Raw genomic sequence first — 26,624 nt, forward strand, 5'->3', positions numbered from 1 at the left:
GTATCCAAAACCTGAAAAATGCAGGAAGGTAGAAAGCCATCATGGCACGTCCGAATCCAGTGTTTCCGTAAAATCCTGTCAACTTTTTGAAGGCATAGATGTGTCCTTCGCTACTTACAGTATGATATACCACAATCCTGTGCAAGCAGTTTTTGCGGTTGGTTAAATGAATAAAAATGGTACCTGATGGAGCGGTTGAAAGCAGTGTACCTGCATACTAAATCACTTATTGACTGGAGTGGGTACCAAGTAGGACTGGGTAAAAATATTTATTTTCCAATGCGTCGCGATCTTCATTTGAACGATCTCGATTCTTAAATCCCAAGAATGATCTTTTACTCTATGCATCAACCCTCTACAATGCAAGTAAATAACTCGCATATGTGACAACATTTCGTGCTATGGGACTAATTTTTAGCTCTCACTCACAAGTGATTAAGTAGTATAGTGGTGAAGAAGTTTAGCACAGTGATCCTTCACAACATGTTGAGAGTAAAAGTTTGGTTTGACTTGTTCTGTGTGTTGTGTGTCCCAAGACGAGACCAGCAATCCATTTGTCATCGAATAATGTCTCTTTTAATACCCTTTCTGTTGTTTACAGTCAGTATTATAAACAACATAAACATTTAATTCTAATCACACATAGCACTGATGCAGTTAAGAAGCCATTCGACTTTACTCCCATTAATGTGCGCTTAACTGAAACATCTTTATGATGCTTGCTGAACGGCCGCTTTTCTTAAAGAAACAGTACCGTTTTAGCACGTGTTCTACAAATCAATGTAAATACTTGTAAATAGCACAAATTATGAATGTAAAAAATAAACGAATAAAATATATGTATGCATGGATTGTACATTCTCAAAAAGCTAAAATGTGACCAAAATGATGAAAAACTAATAATAAAATCTTTATTTATGTTAATTTAAAATTTATATTTTCAAAATGTACCTAGTTAGAAGGTCCCCTGTATAATTAACAGCATTAAAAGGAGAGATAATGTCTGTCATATGGAAGCGAAAAGAAGATTGTAACTGAAATATAACCATATGAATCATAACCGAATCTGGAAATCTGTATCAATACCCAGTCCTAGTAGCAAGGCAGCTGCCTTCAGTTGTGGACACAGCCAATTGCTCAGCCTTCTCTTGACAAGGCAACTAGTTAGAGGATTTGAGGGTATACTGTGATGAATATATCAGATCATTCTCAATCCATTTCAGTATGAATGTTGGACTTATGGTAATTTTAACTTTACAAATATTTGTTAACTAGAATATGTATTCCCATTTGGTAGGCAAGCAGTATTTCAAGAGTAGCCTATTTTTGGAGCTGTACATGCTTTCACTTTATGCTATGCTGCTGCCATCTACTGGTACTTCATCTACTGAGTAACACCTGCTTGGCATCTCTGACCTACATATCATAGTCTGTGTAAACTTAGCTATCTAAATGGGATCATAGACTTCTATTGTTTTTATAATAAAGCTAATTATATTTACTGTTGACTAATCCCTAAAAGAAAACATTTAGCATATTTAAAATGAAAAAAGAAAGAAAAACATTTATGTATAGATCGTTTTACCAAATTAAAACATTCCAAAATGTCCCCATAGGGAGGTTTTGTCAAATTTTACAGTAGCTCACTTAACTATAGTGTACTGTATGCACACACACACACACACACACACACACAAAATGTCTCTGCATGATATAAAAGTCTTTTCTCACAATGAGCTCTAGACAAACTTAGGTCTGTTAAAAAAAACAAAAAAAAACACTTTAAGTATGGTAAGAATGGAAACTCTACTGTTTCAACTACAACACTGTTTCATCTTTTGTCTGAACAGCAAACGTCATAAATCCTCATTTTCTCATTTACTACTGCCAATGTACAGCCTCCCAGAGTATATGTGAGAGACAAAGAGAAAAAGATCAAGGACAGAGAAGATGCAGAAGAGTTTGCCTTACAGGATGTCATCTTGAACAGAGTACTTTTTCTCATAAATACCAATGCTCTTTTATCTTGCAGTAATATACTTTTTAAATTATCACATTCAGCTTTAATATTCCTTTCCTGAGCTACGTAGCCCAGAGTGAGAAAGGAGCAGCAAGATGGTAAGAAGTGATAGGAGTGTAAAAATCCTAGTGACCAGCCAAGAAAAATTGACTACTTCCTCACTGGTTGTACAGACAAGTGTGTGTGTGTGTGTGTGTTCTAAAAGCATGCCCAGCACCTCTGAGCTTGTAAGCCTGAGAGCTGACCAGCCTTATTGTTCCAAGCTCTGCAACCTTTCCATAGGGAGTAAGCTGGAGTTGGGTGGGGGCTTCATTTCCGAGGATTGTTGGAGGTCTTTGAAACCATCAAGAGGAAGGAGGGGAGAAGGAGGGGTACATGGGGAACCGAGGGGAGTGGACTGACTGACAGGAGATGGGAGGGAGCTAGAGGATCATTTGCGAGATGGGGGGTGGAGAGTTTCTATATGGAACAACAGCTTTAAAACAACTTGTTATCCCGTCACAGCCTTGTGCATTGTAGCAGTTTATTTTGTGTTTACAGACATGGTGATGCTGAGGTTGGCAGTACTGCTCCTGGCGCTGCTTCTTGCAGCACGCTGTGAAGTCAGAGCCAGGGACCCAGAGGTAGAGGATGAAGAAGAGTTGAAGGACATATCGCATGATGGTGGATGGGGGCATGGAGTTCCCTTGGTAGGGTTTGGAGCACAGCAGAGCCCTGAAGTCTATGGAGCTCCTCATTATCCTATCGGTAATGGACACAAAGATCCCAGCCATGGACATCCCTCTTCAGATGTGCCCGAGGGAGCAGGGGATCCATCATCTGAAACTGGGACCAAGGGCTCTGTACTACGCACTGGGTAAATGTTGCCATTCCTCATCCTTTAATATAAAATCAGTTAAGCTGATAGTCCACTCAAAAATTAAAATTCTGTCATCATTTATTTACTCTCATGTTGTTCCAAACCAGTATGAAAAGGCAGAATGTTAGAAACTGAAACACTGCAAAAAATTATTATCTTTAAAAGAGTTTTTTTTCTTGTTTTCCAGGTGAAATACCTTAAACATTCTTAAAACAAGATATATAACTGACATAAGACATTTAGTCTTGTTTTGTTCTTGTTCTAACTAAGTTTAGTAAGGTTTATGCTTAAAACAAAGAAAAACTATTTGCCAATGGGGAAAGAAAAATAAGTGTAATTCAAAGGGAAAACAAGCTTATTTTTCTTTCCCCTTTGGAAGATGTTTGAAGCATGAAGTTCACTTTAAATCTTATCCCACTTTGCTTTTCAAGTAAATATATCTTGTTTCAAGAATTTTCAAGAATTTTTACTGGAAAACAGGACAAAAATACTAAGAAAATAATTTTTGCAGTAGTTCACTTCCATATGCTACTATTTCGTCTTTTTTTCATACAATAAAAGTGAATTAGACTGAGGCTAACATTCTGCCTAACATCTCCTTTTGTATTCCTCGGACGAAAGAAAGTCATAAGGGTTTGGAACGACATGAGTGTGAGTACATGAGGACATCATTTTCATTTTTGGGTTCTCTAAGTGAGTCTGGGATTCATTCATCATCCTTGCTTCATTTGATTCACACATGCAAATATGATTTCATAATACAAAGTTATTTTCCTGAGGTTTCAGCCATGAGGAACTATATGTTTAGGGTAGAAAACATAGAGGGTCGCTCATGAGCTGCCTCATTAGATGCATGTCATAAAAAACTTAGTTAACATGGTTTTGGAGCTCATTATTTGTGTTGGGGAGCCACCCAGGTTGAAGCAGAGCAGAAGCTTGTGAAGCAATAGCTATAAAAACAAAGTCAAGCAGGGTTCCTCTCCATTAAATCAAACCCCTCTTGTCTGACCTCCTCAAGTTTCTTATCTCCTCCATCTCTTTTGAAATCAATGTAGTTGATGTGGAAACTAAACATAGGAAAAGAGTTTCAGCAAACATTTAGAAGTACCCATGTTGCTGAAGAAGTTGTGTACTCAAACACATCTCCTCTGACCCCACATCTCCTCAAAGTGTCAGGAGTGCCCATATGTTTTCTCTTAGCTCTGGCTAATCCATAGTAATTCACGCTAATTACCTGGAACACATACTGTAGGAGCTGAGTGTTTCCTGCACTTTGAGATCAGCCTCAGTTTAATCTTTGCATGAGAGCTGGGTGACTGTGTCACTCATTACCTCAAGCTAGACGCATACATTACACCTCAAATTGCTCAGCAGCATGCTTGAACCTTTGATAACAACCTTCCCTAGAGATCAACCCTGAACAGAAAGGTTCTCTAAGTGTTATTATTTAAAACATTTGTCATTGAGATTAAAGGAAGAACATCTGGTTGGGGCTTGATTAAGGGTACTAAATGGTAAGCGTTAGGCACTGAATGTGAAAGAGTGAATATGTTTGAATGGGGAAAATCTGTGGTTAGCAATGCAACCGATCTCTGGCAATCTGCTGTAGGGGAACTAGGTGATACAATACATTATTGCATGTGGACAGCACTCTTCAAAACCATTTTCTGAACCTCATGTTGTTCCAAACCTGTATGCCTTTCTTTCTTATCTAGAACACAATAGGAGATGTTAGGAAGAATGTTAGCCTCAGTCACCATTCACTTTCATTGCATATTTTTTTATTTTTTTCCATACAATTAAAGTGAATGGTGTCTGAAGCTATCGTTCTGTCTAACAGCTACTTTTATGTTCCATGTGGTCATTTGGGTCAGGAACAAAGTGATGGAAATTATGACATAATTAGAATTTTTAGGTGAACTATCCCTTTAATTATGAATACATTAGGTCATTTAAGCCTAGCTTAGAGTATGCAAAAGGCTTGGTAAATAAAAGGTTAACTTAAAGGAATATTCCGGGTTCAATACAAGTTCAGCTCAACTGACAGCAACTGTGGCATAGTGTTGATTACCACAAAAATAAATTTAGACTTGTTCCTCCTTTTCTTTAAAAAAAGCAAAAATCGAAGTTACAGTGAGGTACTTACAATGGAAGTGAATGGGGCCAATGAAAGTGAACGTGGCCAATTCTTAGAGGGTTTAAACAAAGAAATGTGAAGCTTATAATTTTATGAAAGCACTTGCATTAATTCTTCTGTTAATACTTGTGTATTATTTGAGCTGGAAACTTGTTTAAATTGTCATTTGTACAGTCATTTTAGGGTTTTAGGGTTTGTTGACATTACATTGTCATGGTAATGAAGTTGTAAAATTGGTTATAAATTTACATGTTTACACACATATCCTTTATGTCTTAAAAGTGAGTATTTTAACGTAAAACAATTGGCTCCCATTCACTTTCATTGTAAGTGCCTCACTGGAACCTTGATTTTTGCTTGTTTTTTTTTTGTTTTTTTTAAAAAGGAGGAACAAGTCAAAATTAATTTTTGTGGTAATCAACATTATGCCACAAATGCTTTCGATTGATCTTAACTTGTATTGAACCCAGAATATTCCTTTAAGGGGAGGTCTCAGTTTCTGCAGGAGAGAAAAATCCTTTTTTTAGTAATGTCTTGGCACGCATGGGCAACTCTGAAAAGCTAGAAAGAAAGAAGGGGCGACAAAAAAGAATGATGCCCAGGTGCAGAAAATTGGAGACAGCAAGCAAACTGAGCTGTAATACCCGTGAAGGGGGCATAATTGATCAGCGTAACAAAGATACTTTTTGTATCATTCTGGAAAATCAATAACAAGGTATTCAAATATTTTAAATAGAAATTTCAATTAAGCTGTCTTGTCTGAACAAAAACAGCTGTGGGAATATCAAAACAAATCAAACATTAAGACAAATGCCACATTCTCATGAAATTAAACCTTGTTTTGCAAAAGCCAAATAGTCAAGACACATATCCTTTCTGTCATCCAACACCCCTGATTTCATCTGGATGTTCTGACCTGACATTCCGAGGGTGTACTTTTCTCCATACCTTATGTATGTACATTGTTGCTATGTTTCAAATCCTATCTCACAGAGTCTGTTTTGGTTTTCAGTTAATCTGCTTTCATCCTGGCTCTGCCTCAGGAGGAGGCAGCTCTAGCATGCTGGCTTGAAAGGAGTTTTGCATTTTGCATACAATTATTTTCTGGGTCTCGACCAACCACAATAACCCAGAAAGCCTTTCCTTTTGTGCTCAATTCTTTATAAATGCACCACTACACTAGTTTATACAATATGCTTTATTTCCTGGACTAATCAAAAACATGAAATTGATGGGGGGAGGTTTATCTATTGCAGCTGTTGTATAGAAGTGAGAGGAGAATCCTGAACAAGAACCAAAGAAAAACAAAATCCTTCATTGATATTAAGCCTTAATATGTCAGAAAGTGGGGTAAGGTTTCACTGATAATTTTTTTTTTTCAAAGCTCTTTAATTTGTAACAGGGCTGTATAAAGTGGGGTCCAAAAGTGAAATACCTCTGTTTTCTATTTTTCTGATGGACCTCTTTCACAGACTGTGATGACACATTTTCCGGCTTCCAGCATACGGTGAATCTGGAAAACCTTTTTTATATTTTTTGAATACATCCTCCGTCCCCTGGTGGACGGCAACAGCTCCTCTGCTACCTGGCAGATGGCAGCGATTCCTCCGCCTCCCAGCGGACGGCAGCGACTCCTCCGTCCCCTGGCGGATGGCAACAGCTCCTCCATCTCCTGGCGGACCGCTCCAGTACCATCGAACCAACCTCTCCTCTGCATCGCGATCCTCCGTCGAGGGCTCTCTGACGGTGCATCTTTTTCCAATCCCGGGTTTCGGCACCGTGTAACAGACAAGCCTCTCGTTCATCGGGAAAGGAGGAAGTGGGAACCGGATTAACAATAAACAAGACTTTAATTCCAACATAAAATGCTGAACTGAAACATAACAACACACATCGACACACATACACAGCTCCGTGTGTCTCTCCCTCTGGCGTCCCCAGCTCCTCCTTTATCTGATTAGATAATGATTAGGCAACTCAGCACCGGGCGTGCATCCTCACGGCCACGCCCTCCTCCTTGTCACACATGAAATTTAGAATTTCTTAGTATTTGGTGAGTCCTCATTTTGCTTTAATTACAGCATACACTCCACAAGTTTGTCGCAAAACCAGACGACCCATGTTTGGAACATCCAAAGAACATCTTGTGTGCTTCAATGAAGGCAAGAAAATCTGACCTTTTGTAAAAAGGACTTTACATGGCCAATGTCACAAATTTGCTTGCATATTATTAGTGATCTAGAAATAAGCAGAATTTTAAATGTTTTGCATTCATTTAAAGTCATAATGTTTCTTGTTACTTACATTTTTCAACATAATAAAGCACTTTGTTTATTTCCAGGTTTAATTCAATTTTGAATCTCAGATTTTGAATGTGGTCTCAAACCTTTGGACCAGATTGTACATTTCCCCCATTATATTTTATGGCTTTCACTTAATTTCATGTAGATAGTGGAATTTACAGAGGATACTCTCTGGAAAATGATCAGTGGAAACCGATGACACAAACACATAGAGGTCATGTCAGTGTGCATCTGTGCAAATCCGTGGGTATCTTCATTGGGTGAGGATCCCAGGATGAGGGAATCTTGCGCGAGGAAGAGAATGTCAAACACTTCCTTCCTATGAGGTGCCAAGACAGGAATAGGCTAATCTGCAGAGAAGCATTGTATTTACAGAGATGTCCATCCATAGATCTTGATGGCAGGAAGTGACATAAAGCAAGTCTTAAGTCTGGAGGTTGGGGGAAGGTGGCTGGTGTACACCAGGGGTTATAGAAGATAACATATGTCAGAGGAGGCAACGAGAAGGAAAAGAGTTATACAGCATCCTTTAATCCTATAATCCCAGTCTGCCCCAGAATGAAGCAAAATCAGGGCTATAATGATTCACATGCTTTATCCACGTATTTATTCCGATGTGACTTGAGATCATTAATCCCTTTACTATCAGATCCTATTAATCAGCAGGCACATTACAGTCAGCTTAGTGAGCAAGGCAAACATAATTTCAGGGGAATAGCCATGTACATAATGCCTGCATTAACTCCAGGCAAAAAGACAAATGCCTTGTATTTCAAGTCCATTTCAAGCACAATTTCAGTCCATTTTCGGTTTGTGTGCATTACTGGGAGTATCACTCTGTTGCACAAGAAATGTTGTTCTTGGCCAGTAATGGTCACTTAGATGATTTACCTTATTGTGAGGCAATTTGTATACTGAAATGTGACAGAGTTGCTTTTTGTTAACTTGTTTTTTCTATTTGGACAGAAGCATTCTGATAGATAAAACTGTTTATGTAAGAGGAACTGTATGGTATCCAATTTTTCAGTGTCATCCTCTTGTGTTTAATTAGGAACCCTGGAAACTCTGTTCATACCTTCTTTATACAGCTCACTGCAGAACAAGTCATGCTTGTTAAGTTTCATAGTTTAAAGGTCTGAAATGAATCAAGTATTGCTAATAGTTGAGTCAAACCAATGTTTTACAGAAATCAAAAACTCAACCTGGCGTGCGGCCATTTGTTTAGTCATTAAATCTCTACTGAAAAGTACTGGGCCAGTTGACCTTATCTGGCCTACATTCATGTCTGATTAATGGAGAGATGAATACAGAGTTTCTTGTTCTCATGCTCATACAAAATGCATTAACCCTTGACCAAAGACTGAACAATTACACCCAAAACAATTTAAGACTCGGCAGTTGATATGAGAGTGATTTTCGATTTGGCAGTGGTTGATAGCGAGAGGTTTTGACCTGTATTACTTATGGACGATGTCATACATCAAGAGAGCTGGGCAAATAAAAACAACCAATTGCAGGCTGATGTTCCTAAAAACCCCTTTACCAAAACATTGGTCCACAAGGCCTGTACATTGGTCTTGGTCATTCATCTTTGTATCGCTTGCAGTTAGTCCAAAATGCAGCTGCTAGTTTGCTGACTGGAACAAGGAAGAAGGAAAGTATTTCACCTGTTCTAGCATCTCTTTACTGGTTACCAGTCCAATACAGGATTCATTTTAAGATTTTGTTATTTGTTTTTAAAGCTATTAATGGTTTAGCCCCATCTTATCTCTTAGAACTCCTTAGTCATCAACAGTCCTCCAGAACTCTCAGATCCTCTGATAAACTTCTCCTGCATACACCACACTCACACTTGAAGTTTAAAGGGGATCATGTCGATTCTCCGTAGTCGGCCCTAGACTATGGAATAACATACCTCTGGACATTAGATCTGCTCCTACGCTTCACATTTTTAAATCACTTCTGAAGACGTATCTATATTCTTTTGCTTTTTTATGAATGTATTTTGTGTTGTTTATTGTATTTAATGTCAGTATTTTTTATTTCCCCTTAATTAATTGTTTTATTTGCCCATGTACAGCATTTTGGTATGCACTTGTTTTTAAATGTGCTCTATAAATAAATTGACCTTGATCTTGACCTTGCCAATATGGGCAACCAAGTGTCTACCAAGTGACAGTTGAATTTGCAACAAAATACTGTGGCGATTGGCGGCCATTGACTTCAACAGCAAAAGATATGAGAAATGTTTTCTCCTCCCATTTTAGAGTTGATATAATTTATTTTGCTAGCCCTAAATACATGATTTATTATTATTTTTTATAGTTTTTTATTATTTGCATATAGAATAGTTTTTACCACCTGTCTGCAACCCTATCAGAATAGACCTGGAACCCATTTTTGTGTCACGAGTCACATCCCACCAGTAAAAAAACACTGATTTACGCCATTGTTAGCCAGTGGGGCACATTTCCATCTATCTCACTACCAGTGTTGTGTGTAATAAAATTACAAAGTAATTAGTTACTGTAATCTAATTACTTTTTTATTAATAAAATAGTGTAATGAATTACATTTTAAATTCTTGTAATCAGTTTACAGTTACTGACTTTCAATTAATGTAATTTTTAAGTACATTATAGGGTTAAGCTTATTTCTAATATATTATTTATGTAGAATACATGAATTATGGCCCCATAATGAGTTATTGTGAAGGAGAAATGTGAGGTGCTGAGTGTATGACTTGTGAGTAACAATGAACAAGAAATATAGACATTATTTTGAATTTGTTTAGTGAAAAGGTGTTTTTGAAAGTAACTTTAAAGTAATTAGTAATGTGATTACTTTTTCAATTAAGTAATTAGTAAAGTAAACGGAATACAATTTTTGATAAATAATTAGTCATTTGTTGTGGATTACTATTTTTAAGTTACCCAACATTGCTCACTACCATTCTGATTAAAGGTCTGATGCCAGGGTTTCTGCCATGCTTTCAGTACCATTATCCTTGCATCATTGCTGTTGGCACCAAGAGACCTATTCTTTGGTTCCTGGTTTAAAAGGAAGCAACTATGTGCCAAAAAATTTGTATATTGTGGACACAATGATATTTGATTCACAATGGCAAATTTGCCATATTATTATAAAAAACAGCACATAAACACTGGTAAGAAATACACAGAGCTTTTACACTGTGCTCCTGTCTTTTAAAACTCAGGGTTAGGGCCACTTTTAACCCTGGGTTGGTTATTTTGGTCACTTTTAATCCCAGTAAATGGCTTATATTCCAAGAACTTTGAGGAAAACATCCAGCCATTGATTAATCAATCTAATTGAGAAAAGCATGGATACTTCCAAAAAATACATTACAGGGCTTAATGTATCATAAATAGGTTGATATTTCCCTCTGGACAATGAAATATCTTTAGCCTTAACCCTGAGAACTAGGAGAAAGGTTCTAGCTAAACACAAGCACACTGTATTACTGCTAAGTGTATTAGTACAATGAACCTATAGCCTTGACCTAAATGGATACTTCCTATGTTTCTTAACTGTACAGTAAACATATTAGGTTGTGTGGCTGACATACTTTCACTGTCTCTTCCAGGAATTGGTGTGCGTTTGTTCACAAGCGTGCTGTTAGTGTGGCAGTATCCTGTGGAACGGAAAAGTACACTATCAAGTCCCAGAGTCCATGTCCTAATGGCACTCCAGACTGCCAGCTGGTGATGTAAGTGAAATAAATATATCACACCTTAAAGCTGAAGGATGTCATTTTTGCTCCACTAACATCACCAAATGGAATTACAAAAATAATAAAAAATGTTTTAAAAGGTTTCCAGAACATTCCCCCCATCTGCCACTGGCAAAACCAGCAGATAGTCCTGCCCCAAATTCACACCACTGGTTGAACCAATGTTGCTCTATCGGGCTGGTTGAGATGCTCAATCAAACACCAATGTTTTCAGGGGAATCAACATACAAATGTCAGACTTAGTTCTGGCTGCATTGTATTTTAACAGAAAAAAATATTTTATACACCTCACACCTAAACAGTCTGCAAACTGCATTGACTTTATAAAAACAAGTATAGTATGTGAAACATTTCTCTCTGTGTATTTGTATGCAGGTACAAGCTATCCACTCGCCCAGTGTACAGAGAAAAGCAGAAAATCTTTACTGCACTTCTATGGCGATGCTGCCCTGGGCACAGTGGGAAGAACTGTGAGGAGACAGGTATTGATGAGCTTATACAATAATCTTATACAACAGAGTTTAAGGTGAAAATGGAAGCAAGAACAAAAGGTGCATTCCTTTGGTCAGTTGCTGTTTCATAAGTCAGTCATAAAGTGGTTTGTTTCTGCACTGGGATCACAGTTTCTTGAAGTTTTTTTTACACTTTGATTTGACATTGACTTCTGTTTCTATACTAGTAGCGTCATTAACCTCGTGAGATCCCACATACACATGCGTAGATGTTATATTTTGGCTTTGCTATTTGCAACGCATAATTTAATTTAATTTAAACCAACACCGATTTAAAGTGTTAAACTTTAGATGGAAGGAGTCATGAGACAAAACAACATGGCGCTGATCACAGTGGAGTTTGTCTTTGGGAGAAACGCCAATAAAACTACATCTGGTAAGAAACCAAATTAAGTTTTTACCTTAAAACCAGTTTAAGTAAAAAAAATCTGAGTCTCAAGTTTAATCTGATATGGCATTTTTTAAATTTGTGGGATATATTGTAAAGCGCAATGATGCTAAACACAATGTACACTTGTGTGTACAATAGCACAAGGTTGTCATTAGAAATCCTATATTTACTGTGCATTATCACATTGAGAATTTGTTTTTGTTTTTTTGCTTTCAGAGGCTTTTTATGGAGTTAGAATGAAAATAAGGTGCATTTCGAACTATTTTGAGACCAGTGCAGACAGACAGCACACTGGAGGTTAAGTCATTAACTAAATTAGGAGCAAGGGAACATCCTGTAATTTTTCTGTGGAGCCAAGTGCATTCAATTCAAACTTCCTATCAAAAGTTCAGTTTCAGGCTACAGATGATGTTTGAACCACTCAACATGGTTGGCAGCCATGGGACAATGGTAATCAGTACTTAGATTCAGAATTTTTTATGTATAATTTTGTTTTAACATGATTGGCATTGATTGGATGATGCTGGCCATTACTTTTATCAGAATTAATTATACCAATTTCTGATTGGTAAAATGCTTCAGCTCTAGCTATCACATGTTTGTCTGACAGTGTAAAGAGAGAACATTTAGATTTTGTTGCCAAAATAGAAAAAAACAAAAACAAACAAAAAAACAACAACACTGTAACATAAAAGTCAAATCAAGTCAAATAATTTTTATTTGTATAGTTTTTTATTTGTGCTTTTCCCAGTACACTTTGTTCCAAAGCAACTTTACAGAAAATCAGCTGTGATGTCTGTAACGTCTCAAAAACATGAATAATCAACACTCATGGAAACATAATAAACAATTTGATTTAAAAAATATTACTTTTTATACCTTGGTATTATTTAAAATTTCACAACTTAGTTGTTAATTTTTAGGAAAGCCATTTGCTCTAGAATGTATTTTTTATTAGGTGCTAGTTATAAATCAAAAAGGGAAATGGAATATGCACACAACAGTCATGCTCGGGTGTAAAATGGCTTTAAACTCCCAGAGCCACTTTCCTTGGGAAGGTGCCATGTTTTTGACAACATAAACCAATCAACATCACATTCTCTCTCTCTCTCTTTATTCGCTCTGCAGTCCCAGACGGCCATATTGCTGACTCTGAAGACTCCACCATGGCAGGCAGACCACATCCAGGAGAGCATGAAGCCACTATCAGAGGTATGTATTATAAAAAAATCCATATTTTAAAAGGAGTCTCTATGTATTAATTGGTCATTTTTGTAATATGTTATTGAATAATCTCTATTATAAAATGGATAGTTCTGGTCCACGGATAGTTCTGCTGCTGATAGTTTAGCTGTGCTAAAATTTCTGATATGGTAACAGCTATGATGTGAAATCCATGTTGACCTAGCAACTGTGTCCACCTATTAACTTTAGTACTAGGTGTACTAAGTAAATGTCCTATTCCTTACTCAGAGGCACATACAGCACCAGGAATATGGATTGAACTTGCATCTTTTCATGTGGTGGCCCATTTATTCTAAGTCTTGGCCGTTTGCATACCAGTGACAAGCTGACATCCCATGGTACTTTTATTCAGTTCTACTAGCCTGGACCACTGCAATCCCTGCTTGATACAAACTAAGGAAATGACAAAGTGCGTTTGTGCAAATATTAACTGGCTATGGGAATGCAATTGCTCCACATGGGAGGACGGAAAAAGGAGTATGAGCTTTGTAAAGACATGGGGCGAGTCCACACAGAGTGTGAACGTGTGTGACCAAGCTTCAGTCCAAGCATGGACAAAACAAAAATGGTCTTGGGTAAAAACACACACATGAACTGGAGCACACTAGAAAAATAGCATGTCCAGAGGCGGCAATAAAAACCCACATTGCTAAAAATAATCTTTTGAGCTGGTTCTTGGGGCACAAACAAAGGCTATGGAGACAAACCTGAAAATTCTCATGCTGCTAATTATTTCACTCTGATACTCACCACACCTTAACAACCTTCCTGAGATTCAAATGGGCAGATCAAAGAGACATTCATGAAGTAAACAACAAGAACTATCTGATGGCAAAACTACCACCATTTGATTCATTGCCGAAATATTATGCTATCATACTAGTCTAAATATTTTTTGTATTGGAGTGTCTATTTGCACTAAGCGCAAATAGCCGATCTTGTTTTATATTTATATATTGCAGAAATAGTAAGAGTAGTATGCTAATTCAAACAGTACAAGTCTAGCAGAAGTTAGCGGAAATGACTGAAATTGCTTACAAAAAATCTATTCTCTGATGCATCACAATTCTTTCTCCAAGCATTCTGAATCGATTCTCAGAAATTGAGAATTGACTCTTGAGTTCAATTTAAACTGTGGCAGCGCAGTGGTGCTTATGTGTGTGCCAGAAACATAGTGAGATGCTAGAAACAAATGGTCAGATGCTTATATACTAAAGACAAGCGCATACTACAGAACTGATCGCAGATTGGATGTATCAACCACACGACCATCGTTCCCGACTGAAACTACGATCACGAAATTCATTTACAAACTCAAACACATAGCAACAGGAGAGTTTATCTGTGATAACATGTCAACAAACAACATGAAAGACGAGCTTGCGCCCGTTATTGCACTGATTTGAACAGAAAGGGGAAAACAGCTGAAAATAATTATGAGACAGCGGTTCGGAAGATGTGGGTGATGTTTTTATTTTCTAATTAAATTTTGTTGTCCCAATGCCTTTCTGTACTTTTGCACTCTCTATTTCTTTGGCTGTTGCTCGTCGCCGGTGTCATGCCGATTTTTCACTCCCTAGTATGGTTAAGTTTAAGTGTAGGGGTGGCCCTAAGGGATAGGGGCCAGTGACTCACTACTATGGTTAGGGTTAGAGGTGGGGTTGGGGTGGGCTTTAGGGATAGGGACTAATCAGGTAGCAGGGAGTACAAATATGGCACAACACTGTTCAAATTTGGCCACAACACCGTTCTCTCACTCGTCAAAACAGTACGCATACTAGATTCTTGATTGATTTCTTAAGCAGCAACTCCGCTATTTGTGTCAATTTACTATCCCCTGTGGTGTGGAAAGGAGAAGCTGACATCTGCACTGTCACAGAAGCAAATATCTCATGTAGCCATCCTGGACCCGTAACCGATAGTTGTGGTTATAGTTATAGGATAAGGATCGATTAATTCTAAATTCATTATTGAATACTATTTAATATTGAGTGTGTGTATTGATAAAAAAAATAAAAATGTGGAGGACAAGATACATCATGATGCATTGAGAATCGTTTTGTAATTGAATCGTTACCCTTTGAATCATAATCGAAACGAATCCTGAGGCCAATGAAGATTCACAAATCTAGAAAGTCTTGTCATGTATATTTCTTACTAAGTTATCAAAGATGGCAAGTTCTTACATAGTTCTCACTTTGATCTCTGTCTAAGATTTTGAATATTCTAGGATGTATTTTGAGAGGCAATCTTAATTCTGTCTTTAAAGCAGTGTCACTTGTTCTTTCTCTAGGATATAACATACTGACTGGGCCGCTAGAGAATCAGAACAGAGAGCAGAATGACTTCCAAATGTTTGGCAGTCCACTGTATAAGGCTCAACAGCCTGATGTAGAGAATCAAACTGCAATGGAGCCCAGCGATGACTATGAGCAGCACAGCCCTCATGCTGGCCATGAACACCGTCACAATCAAGACTTTGACGGAAGCGGTAAGTTTAATACAGAATCTACAGTGACTTTTGTTTTTGTGTGCAGTATACCTTGCAGACTCGTAAAAACTGTTACAGCATGACTACCTGATGTTACAAATGAGTAACTGTATCTAACAAACAATGTAATTTTATTGGTGAGTGCTGGCAATGGACTTATTGTATGAGCTTATTGGTTTGTTTGTAAGGCTACCTTGGCACAAATATAGATAAATAATGATAAACTGATTGAAAACATAATATCCTCTAAAATGTTTCTGTAATATTCTCTAAAAACATTCAGGTTTTCCTACTTTTGTATATACAAACAGTAATGAAAACAAATCCTCTCACATATTATGAATCTGTCTTCTTCCATCCAGAAACTTGCTTACCAGATACACTTCCGTTGGTTGTAATATGCATTGTCAGAGATATTATGGGGGTATTATTCTGCCGGTCTCGTTCAGAGCCGGTCTCACACACATCCTTCTAGCCAGAGGATGCCAGATTTAGACAGCTGTAAATAATGTTGCAGAGTGGGAGAAAACCTTCATTCCTCTGCAGTGACAACTGCTGCTCACTGTCCCATTACAATTTCTTACTCAGGATATCCTCTCTTTCTCTGGGGAAAAAAAGAAAAAAGTCCCTCTATACATTGTATGATCATGTACATGATGTAATGCTAGTTCTTTACAGCCCCTTTTAAATGTTTATTCTGTCTTTGAGGATTCTAAAAAACAAGGCAAAGACAAAAAACTACCATAAAGAACTTTGAAGGTTTGAAGGTTTTGTCTAGAAATTGGAATGTTAATTTTAACATTTCAAGTGTTATGCTGATAATATAATGTGTACTGAAAAAAATTTATTCATTTGGAAAAATGCAAAATATATGTATTTTTATAATCAGAATGAGCTTTATCAGAAAGTGGATCACACACACTTGTAGAGGATGTGAAAGACCCTAGGCTATTGACGGGTCAGTTAGAAGGGTCAACGGTCAGATGAATGGCCTGACCTGAACTGGAAATGGTGATATAAATGTTTCCATCATGATATCGCTGTTTCCTCATGAGCTGCACAGAAAGTCAAACAGGAAAACATCACCATGCAGGGATATTTTATCAAAGAAAGAATCAAATTACTATTTTTGGCAATGCAATATTTATCCCAACAAAAAACATTGTTATTGTCAGAATTGAGACTAATGAGGAACAAAAAATATATTCACCATTTTATCAGTGTAATCCTCTCAAAGGCAAATGCAGTGGTTTGGGATTTCTCACATTTCAACATTCATATGTCACTTAGCAATTTATAGAAAGGTATATACTTACTGGTGAAGGTTCTTTGTTCAGTGCTCTAGCATGCATAGTTTCATAATGTTCATCTTTGTTGCAGATCCCTATGCTGTAAGAGAAGGCATCCTTTATCCTGAGACATCTTACCTTAACCATGGGCTCCTGCCAATCTTGAAAGAGGCTGTAATGTCTCAGCTGCAACCTGTGCTGGATACTTTCAATCTAACCCTGGAACACCTCTTTAAGGAGGTGCAGGACTTGCAGCGGGACATGGCTCAACTCCAACATAATCAAAGGCAGGGGAGAGTCAGTGAACCTCTGGAGGTTGGTGGTGAGGAGCATAGTCATCAGGAGGCTGTTGAGGAAGAGTTAAGGGAGAGTTTACAGAAGCTGGAGGAGGTGAAATCTCAGTTTCACAACCACCGCATTGAGATAGAAGGGAGGCTCCTTGCACAGCAAAGAATGCTGCTCCACAACCTGACGAATTTCAAGACTGATATGGACCTCAAAATCAAACGTAACCAAAAGATGGTACAGGTCTGAATTTTTTACATCCTCAACCAACCTCAAACTGATTATTTTTATAAATGCAGAAAATGTTTTCTTGTAGTAAATTATATCAAATGAATGTAGGTTGTAAGAAAAACAAAACACACAGGACCAGGCGTTGATCTTGATATGAAGATGCTGAAGTCTTTATTACGGTGTAGCAGTGGCAAAGTATATGAAGCACCTTGGATTCAGCAGAGTCAAACTGAACATGGAACATTGTAAACTCAAACCTTTTAACCAGTTTGTAAAAAACTGCCCACAATGTAAATGAAGTTGTTCTCTTCATGTAAATTAAGAATCCTGAAAGATATGGTCTGTATGTTAAATAAGCTCAGGCACCCCATTGTCTGTGCTGGTTCTCCATGGCCCATTCCTGCGCCCATTCTACAATTGATGATGATCATTTGGTCAGGGTGGGATCCCCCAGTGGTGTAACAACACCAAGTTGTTAACATTTCTGTTTTCATAAAAATCAAGCCATTTAGATGATGTGGACATTCTGAGTTCAGGTCAAGTGGAACTCATATTTTAGGACAAAATACAGTAATTTCTTATATTTGTCCCCCCTTTGATGATTATTGGCCTAAATAAGCATCACAACCACTTCCTTTACCCATTATCACGCCTGCCGAGTTGGGCAGGTGCCAAGGGCAGTGATGCCCTGCCTTAGGTTGCCCTCCGCTGGCCAAAAGAGAGTCTTACCCGTCATTGGGTCATCACCTCCTGCCACTGGTTCTACCACTCTATCACCTTAGGCAATCTTTTTCATATGGTCCCTCTCAACATGAAGACTAAAACAACTAAAACATGAAGACAGTTCAAACATTTAGAGCAAAAACATCAATACATTTACAATATAATATGTTTTTATTGTGTGTGTGTGTGTGTATAGTCTTTTTTGGTGTCATGTGCAATGAGTCCATGTTCATTGTTAATTTCCTCAGTTTGTGGGCACATCCTTTGCCCACGTGCAATAAGTGTCATTCAATAACAATACAATGTCATGTGCTTTTGTGTGTATGTGTTTGTGTTACCTCTTCCTGGTGTCATGTGCAGAGTCTGTGTCTGTTCTGCAGTGTCTTGTGCATGGTCACATCCTTTGTCCACAAGTGTGCCATTTAGTTGTGTGGGGATCATGTGTTAATAGTGTCTGACAGTGGTTTGATCTCGCAGATTTTCTTTTCTATTGTCCAAACTTTTCTCTTTGGAAGACTTGAACCACATTTCAAGGTTCTGTCAAGTCAGTCCAGGCTCATTTGGTGGGTCTTCTGTATCTTTTTTTGCCTGGAATTCTGTAATCCATGGTTGGCTTCTGGATCTCTGGATCTTAGTTTTCCTGAAATTTCTAATTTTATGTGGGTCTCTGGACCTTTCATCCTTGAGAAACTCTTCTGGATTTCTGGATCATGTCTTTTCCACTGTTTTTTAGATAGTCCCCTGGCTCCACTGGTTCTACCAGCTTTCTTGTCTTCCCCATGATTGGATCATCTTTCTCCAGGAGGTTGCACATTTCAGACAAACAGTTCAATGCTTATCTGAAATGAGAACTAAAAGAAGAGGTCGCCCCCCTTTCCCCCACAAGAATCTTCACACATTCAAAATATTAATCACAGTTTCATCATAGATCAGCAGATCAGTATTTATCATGTATCACTGTAATAAATATGAATCTAAAATCGAAGTCATAAAATATTCCCCACAGAAAATAATCCTCATTAGCAATTATAAACAGTCACCCCCCTTTGATAGTAAACATATTTATTAATATGTGGCTACTATCATAAAACTATTTCTCCAATTACAGTTAACATCTGATCATGATGTTCATGCAGTGATGTGTCTGGCATGGTGTGAATGGTGTCTTCCTTCTTTTCCTTCAACAATCACAATTGTTGCTCTAAGCTTCTCACTTTCTGTAGTAAATCCTGATAGCCCATGTTTCTATAGTGTGTTGAGTGACACTGTCTTGCCTTATGTCCCCTCTTTCTACATGCAAAACAAACAATTTCCTGATTGGACCTTCTGTTCTCCAAACATTTTCTCACCGTGTCCTTTCTTTCCACATGCATGACAGACAAAGCCTTTAGGAGGTCTCACATTGTCTGGACAATGCCTTGCAATGTGCCCAGCTTTTCCACACGCATAGCAAGTGACAACACCCTCTGAATTGACTCTTGAGAACTTCTTTAGCCTGTGATGGAATCCATCTGATAGTCTAAAAATTCTCTTCTGCTAAAGGCAGTGACTGGATTTTTCAGCTTTGATTTCAGTATCGGAATTTAAGTACTGAGTCATTTTGGAAATTATATGCTCGTATGGTGTATTTACATCTACATGCAGAGCAATGGCTTCCCGTGTGTGCTATCAGTGCAGACTTAAACATGAGGTTTTGCTTAGTCACATTTGGCACTCCACTGTAAGAGCAAAACATTTCCCACAACCTGGATGCAAAAGCTACAGGATGTTTGCCCAGTTCTATTGTCACTTCAGTTATCTATTTCTAATTCAGAGCAGTGGTAGCTCAGCGGTTAAGGCTCTGGGTTACTAATCAGAAGGTTGGGGGTTCAAGCCCCAGCACTGCCAAGATGCCACTGTTGGGCCCTTGAGCAAGGCCCTTGACCCTATCTGCTCCAGGGGTGCTGTATCATGGCTGACCCTGCACTCTGACCCCAGCCTAGCTGGGATATGTGAAAAAGAAGAATTTCACTGTATATGTGCAAATGTATAATGTGTGATAAATAAAGAAAATAAAAAAATTATCTTTTATAAGTTAACAAAATCAGCTCCAACATCTCCAAGTAGAGCTTCTCTCCTTGCACCTCTTTCTGCTCGTTTGCCACGGACACTCTGAGAGATTGCTGTCATGAATGAGTGAGGAAGGCAAGTCATAAGAATTATACCTGCATCTGCATCTGACAATTTGTAAAGGTCCACTACATTCTCCAGATTCGACAAGATCTCAACAGGATCACCAGGTTGAAATTCACCCACTGCTTTAACAAGACTCTGAATGTCAGTGAAAGACAGCTGGTATACGGCTGGGGCATTTCCAGATCTATGATTGCATATTCCCTAATTTCCAGTTCTGGGGCTCACTAACTCTCTCATTGTCAGTTCCAGCCCTTCTTGTTTTTACTGGTGCAATTGGGAAACTCACAGAATCCTCTGATGACTCATGTCTCTTAACAAACAATGTCTTTTGAAGACCTAAAAGACTCATTCTCTGACTCAGAATGTGTTAAATTTCACAATTTGTTCCTTCAGAATAATCTTATCAGTTTGGTAGTTTCTCACAAACATCACACTGTCACTGATTTGAGTATGAAGCAACTTGTTTTCTGCCTTCATTTCCTCCGATCTTTTTTTTTGTAACTTTGTATGATGACAAAAGAGCTTGAAGTGCATTAGCCATCTTGCCTTCTTTGCATTTAGGCATCTTAGGATAATTTTTGAACTGGGATATTGCCCACTCAAAGGGCCCATCCACGACATTCTCTATCCCATCAAACAATCCCTGTGAGCCGTGCTTAACGATGTATTTCACAATCAGCTCTTCCATTCTTAAAATCTTAGAGAATTTCTGTACTAATTCAATAGGCTATTCACAATAATTCTTTCACTGACTATACGTTGTCTAATTACGTTAAGATATCTGTTAGTCTAGTTATTCACAGCATCTGTGCTTTGAATAAAATGTCACAGTACATTGGGCTTTTGAACTTGTAAATGTCTCACTACTTCAGACACAGCCACACTCCGTTGAGTATCAAAGTTCAACTTTACCAACACTCACTCTTTATGGTCAAACAGTTTAAAATATAACACTGCCACACTACATCGAGCAAAACCACACTACATCAGATTATCGATATATTTTTAGACTATCTTCCCAGCTACGGTACAGCGGGCTTAAAACACTTAACAAGTTTAAAAAATTTTCACGGTTTAAAACACGGCAGACCTACGTCAGACAAAAAACACTGCTTCGGGTTATCATTTTAAACATAATGGAGCTGCAGTTTCTCTGACACCCTACACTATGATTTGTTTCAGTTACTTTAGAAACTCATACCTTAAACACTTTGTTTCATTTGCTTTAGAAACAACTATTTCATGTAATTCTGCCCCCACACTGTGTCGGGTTGATTATTTTGTTCTTGTTTGTTTTGTAAAGATTTATTTATTTATTAATAAAACCCATGACCCCATGAAGCCCCTCATGACTGTGACATTTTTATGTCATTATAAATCTTTTCTTTTTTTTTTTTTTTAGAAAATGCTAAAAATGTTTTTCAAAAATGTATGAAAGAAACCAACATGGACAAAAAGATAAAAATTTTATGAACATCCGAACTTGACACGTGTTTTCAACTACACTAACTGAGCACTTCATTAGGAATGCCTGTACACCTATTATTCATTCGATTATCTAATCAACCAATCGTGTGGCAGCAGTGCAATGCATAACATCATTCAGATATGGGTCAGGAGCTTCAGCTAAAGTTCACATCAACCATCAGAATGGGGAACAATGCGATCTGCTGATCTCCTGGGATTTTCTCGCATAACAGTCTCTAGTCTAGAGTTTACTCTGAATGGTGCCAAAAACAAAAAACCTCCAGTGAGCGGTAGTTCTGTTGACAGAAATGCCTTGTTGATGAGAGAGGTCAACGGAGAATTGTCAGACTGGTTCGAGAAAAGCTACGGTAACTCAGATAACAACTCTGTACAATTGTAGTGAGCACAATAACATCTTAGAATGCACAACACATCTAACTTTGAGGCAGATGGGCAACAACAGTATAAGACCACGTCGGGCACTTTATTAGGACCATAGTGTTCTTAATAAAGTGCTCAGTGAGTCTATATTTAAAAATTCTCGAATTCTTATTGTTATCACCTTGGACTATCGTATTTTTCATTGACCCACATTCAAACCAATTTTATTGTTCTAAATTAGGTTTAAATTATTGTTGGTTTCTTATTTAGGTGAATCTCAACTCTCTGAACACATCAATGTCTGAAGTGAAGCAGGAGCAAGAGAGGATGGATGAGGAACTCCAAAGGATCTGGCCTGAAAAGAGAACTAGTCCAACACGAAGTCAGCCTCACGAGAGCACGGCTGTCTGGGAGGCCATCACCCGTCTGGACAACAAAGTCATCAACAACACAGTGAGACTCAGTACTTTGACTGAAGGCCAAGAACAAGTGACTGACAACATCAAGGACCTCCAGAGTAGATGGAGGGGTCTGGAAGAGAAAATAGTCCAGACTGGCCGCAACAGCCAGGTTCAGTTTATGGAGACTGGTTTGGAAGTGGAAGCAGCCAAAGTAGCAGTACTTGACCGTATTAATGAGCTTAACAGCAACATCAGTGACATCCAGGAGAACCTGCAAGATATGGAGACAGATGTTGACTATATTTATACACAGTATTACAAGAATATAAGTTCAACAGGTGTGAACTGTGACTGTGTGGCTCTCGGAACATCTGTGGCACAGTTGGAACAGACTGTAGCAAATGTGATAGTGAATGAAAACAGGTTAGTCCGGGAGGGTGAGGCAGAGGAGATGTGGGACAATCGGGACAATGGTGCTTGGATTTCATCCGTGGAAGATCTGAAACAAGGGCTAATCAATGTGAAGACGTCCCTGACCTTTGAACAGGAAAAGAGAAGACTGTTGCAGCAAAATTTGACCCAGCTCCAGGCCTCTATCCTGGGCAGCCAGCAAGACATTGAAACACTCCAGGAACAGGACAGGGCCAAGGTTGAAAAGATCCAGCACCTAGCTAGCATTTTCAACACTTTGCTGCAGGATGTTATTCGTCACTCAGAGGTACTGGAGATTTTGCTTGGGGAAGAGGTGCTGGAATTCATGGAGTGGTCTCACGAGGACCAGAGACTTTACTCTCTACCGGCATTGAGGGAAAGCATCAGGGATGTGCAAGAGAAGATGCCTGACAGCCTTAGCTTGGCCTCAATGTTGAACTCGGCTACTCCTCAAGTGACTGCAGCAGATGAGCCCTCGGTGCTTGCAGATTGGGATTCAGTGGGCATCAAAAGGAGACGTGGGGATCAGAGATTTGACCTGTCTGAGGAACTGCCGGAATATTCGGACAATGACTTCTGGACTTTAGAGAAAAAAGTAGAAGAGCTTGGAACTCAGATCAGATGGCTTGAGGAACATCGTTGTCTTTCTTGCAGAAACTCCACTAAAACTGCTGCAGCTGGTGGCTTGGAGGTCAAACTGGAGACCGAGGTCGCTAATTTGCGTAAAAACCTTGAGGCACATCTTGTTGTTTTTAACAACATTTTCAGTAACATAGAAGGCCTTGCTGACACTAAGGCTTCTGTAGACTTGGATAAATTGTCAGCTTTGATGAAGAGAAAGGAAGCAAAGCAACAAAAAAAGAAACAGAAGAAGAGACCAAACAAAAGAGTGTTCCAACCAGTAGAACAAGATCATTTCCGCAGGAGGAGGGATGCATCACTGGAGTCAGCAGGTAAGAATCATTTAATTAAAGAATTTAATAACAACATTTAGTGGAAGTAATCAGACCCTAAACTAATTATCTGATTTGACTGAAAAACAAACCATGTAGTTTGTTCTGTATTTTTTTTAAAGCACTGAAAAATTATTTTAATATTTGTATTTTTTAATTATTTGTAATAATTTATGTAAAAAAAAAAAAAAAATTTAATTTTTTTTTTGTTTGTTTTTTTTACTGTTTGCATAAGTATTAAGTCCCTTTTTTATGGTTTATGTTTATGCAGTTACCCAGCAATTATCACAATGACAATACAATTGGTCTTTTGAATTATTAAATCTAATCTATCACATTTGCAGGATAGAATTAATGGAGAAAATGTAATACTAATAATATATAAATCATCATTATAAAATAATAAGAACATTTGCAATTTTTTTTTTTTAAATATTAATTTGCTCAATCAACAAAATAAACATTTCTGTATCAGTACTGAGTAAATAATTATTTTTTTTTTACAAAGCATTCATGTTAAAGGGATAGTTCACCCAAAATGTGTAGGACTTTCTTTCTTCCACTGAACACAAACAAAGATTTTTAGAAGAATATCTCAGCTCTGGTGGAACTTACAATGCAAGTGAATGGTGACCAGATTTGAAGCTCCAAAAAGCACATAAAAACATCTTAAATTTAATCCATAAGACTCCAGTGGTTAAATCCATATCTTCATATCTTCTATTTTACACAGTTTAGTCTATTTATATTTATCTAACATACCATACCTCTTCTACCATTACATACCCTTGCTTCTGTATAACAGATTGTATTTGTATATTGTACATACATATATAGTCCTATTGTGTATTTCTATATATATACTTTTTCTATTCACTTTATATTTTTATTCTATTTGTTTTATTATTATTATTATCTCTGTCTTGTTGTATTGTTTGTGCACTGGAATTGGTGTGGTGATTGGTGTGGGTGAGAAACAAATTAATATTGAATTCTTTTTTAAAACGTTCTTTTTTACAATAAATCTCCACTTTCACTTTCTTTCACATTTTGGTCTGGTCACCATTTACTTGCATTGTAAGGCCCAACAGAGCAGAGATAGTCTTCAAAAAGTCTTTGTTTTGTGTAGAAGAAAGAAAGTCATGCACATCTGGGATTACATCTAAAAGATGAGAGAATTTTCATTTTTAGGTGAACTATCCATTTGATGGTTTTATTGTTATGACAAGAGCACCCCCAGTGAACAGCATCTTTAACTGCACTCTCATGGCCACTCTTCTCCCTCCTGTCATTTTTATTTTGATTAGAATGTCATTTGTCTTTTGTTAACCATTATCATTTGATTCCAAACAGTGCTTCGTCAACTCCCAGACAGTCCATTCATGTTCCTGGCCAGCAGTGCAAATGGTGTTAATGTATCTGGTGCAGTCATTTTCCAGAACGTGATCCTAAATCATGGACAAACATACTTGCCCAAGACGGGCACATTTCGTGCCCCAACTTCTGGTGTATACCTCTTTGTGGTGACACTGGACTTTGGACCAGGCCCTTCTCTGGTCCAGTTAAAGAGAGGTGGAGATGTAGCTGCCTCTTTGCGGCAGACCCAAAGGAAGTTGGGTGCACCTGCTACACGTGTCTGCATTCTGCAGCTGGATCAAGGAGAGGAACTCCAACTAGAATTGGTGCAGGGAACACTAGAGCGCAACCCACAAGATAACACGTTTGCTGGTCTTCTAATGCTCCAAACCACCTGAGTGCGAGATACACTCGAAAGATGCAAAATGTGTGTAAGAGAGCAACAAATCCTGCTTTTTTGCACTGCACACCACTTAAAATTTCTCTTTCAGGATCCCAGAGACTAAAGTAGCAGCTTATGTTGGTTAGTAATGGTGATATTATGAGACTGCACTGTTTACGTGTTTATGTGGCCCTGTTTGGTGGACACGAATGTCAGCATGAAAAGAGGAGTCTGGAATAGAAGTGATCTGGCATCAATAATATACAACTACTTTATATTCCTATGGCTTACATACCCTGTACCTATAAATCAAACTTTAAAGGCAAGAACATTTGTGAAAAATTTGTACTATCAAGTTTGCACAAAGAAAAACTTACACAAAACAGCTTTGTGTACTAAAATTATATTTTATATATATATATATATATATATATATATATATATATATATATATATATATATATACACACACACATACACTACCGGTCAAAAGTTTTGAAACACTTGACTGAAATGTTTCACATGATCTTAAAAATCTTTTGATCTGAAGGCGTATGCTTAAATGTTTGAAATTAGTTTTGTACACAAAAATATAATTGTGCCACAATATTAATTTATTTCATTATAAAACTAAAATGTAATAATTAAAAAAAGTTTTTGAAATTGATGACTTGGACCAAATAATAAAGAAAAGCAGCCAATAAGTGCCCAACATAGATGAGAACTCCTTCAATACTGTTTAAAAAGCATCCCAGAGTGATACCTCAAGAAGTTGGTTGAGAAAATGTCAAGAGTACATGTCTGCAAATTCTAGGCAAAGGGTGACTACTTTGAAGA

The 26,624-nt window shown here is 37.8% G+C and overlaps 1 protein-coding gene across 2 annotated transcripts; it reads left to right on the forward strand.

Moving 5' to 3' along the window:
* Positions 1-2,468: 2,468 nt before the first annotated feature.
* mmrn2a (multimerin 2a) lies at positions 2,469-26,267 on the forward strand. Of its 2 annotated transcripts, none has more exons than XM_051648090.1 (8): positions 2,469-2,876; positions 10,927-11,049; positions 11,449-11,555; positions 13,105-13,188; positions 15,515-15,712; positions 17,093-17,529; positions 22,534-24,049; positions 25,403-26,267. In XM_051648090.1, exons 1-8 carry the CDS (start codon positions 2,563-2,565, stop codon positions 25,801-25,803), a joined length of 3,180 nt encoding a protein of 1,059 aa, XP_051504050.1. In that variant the 5' UTR covers positions 2,469-2,562; the 3' UTR covers positions 25,804-26,267. The 2 variants fall into 2 exon arrangements, with proteins under 2 accessions (XP_051504050.1, XP_051504051.1); XM_051648091.1 differs by having other exon boundaries at positions 17,093-17,523.
* Positions 26,268-26,624: the final 357 nt, after the last annotated feature.

Source organism: Myxocyprinus asiaticus, chromosome 21 (genome assembly GCF_019703515.2).
Source record: "Myxocyprinus asiaticus isolate MX2 ecotype Aquarium Trade chromosome 21, UBuf_Myxa_2, whole genome shotgun sequence".
NCBI lineage: Eukaryota > Metazoa > Chordata > Actinopteri > Cypriniformes > Catostomidae > Myxocyprinus > Myxocyprinus asiaticus.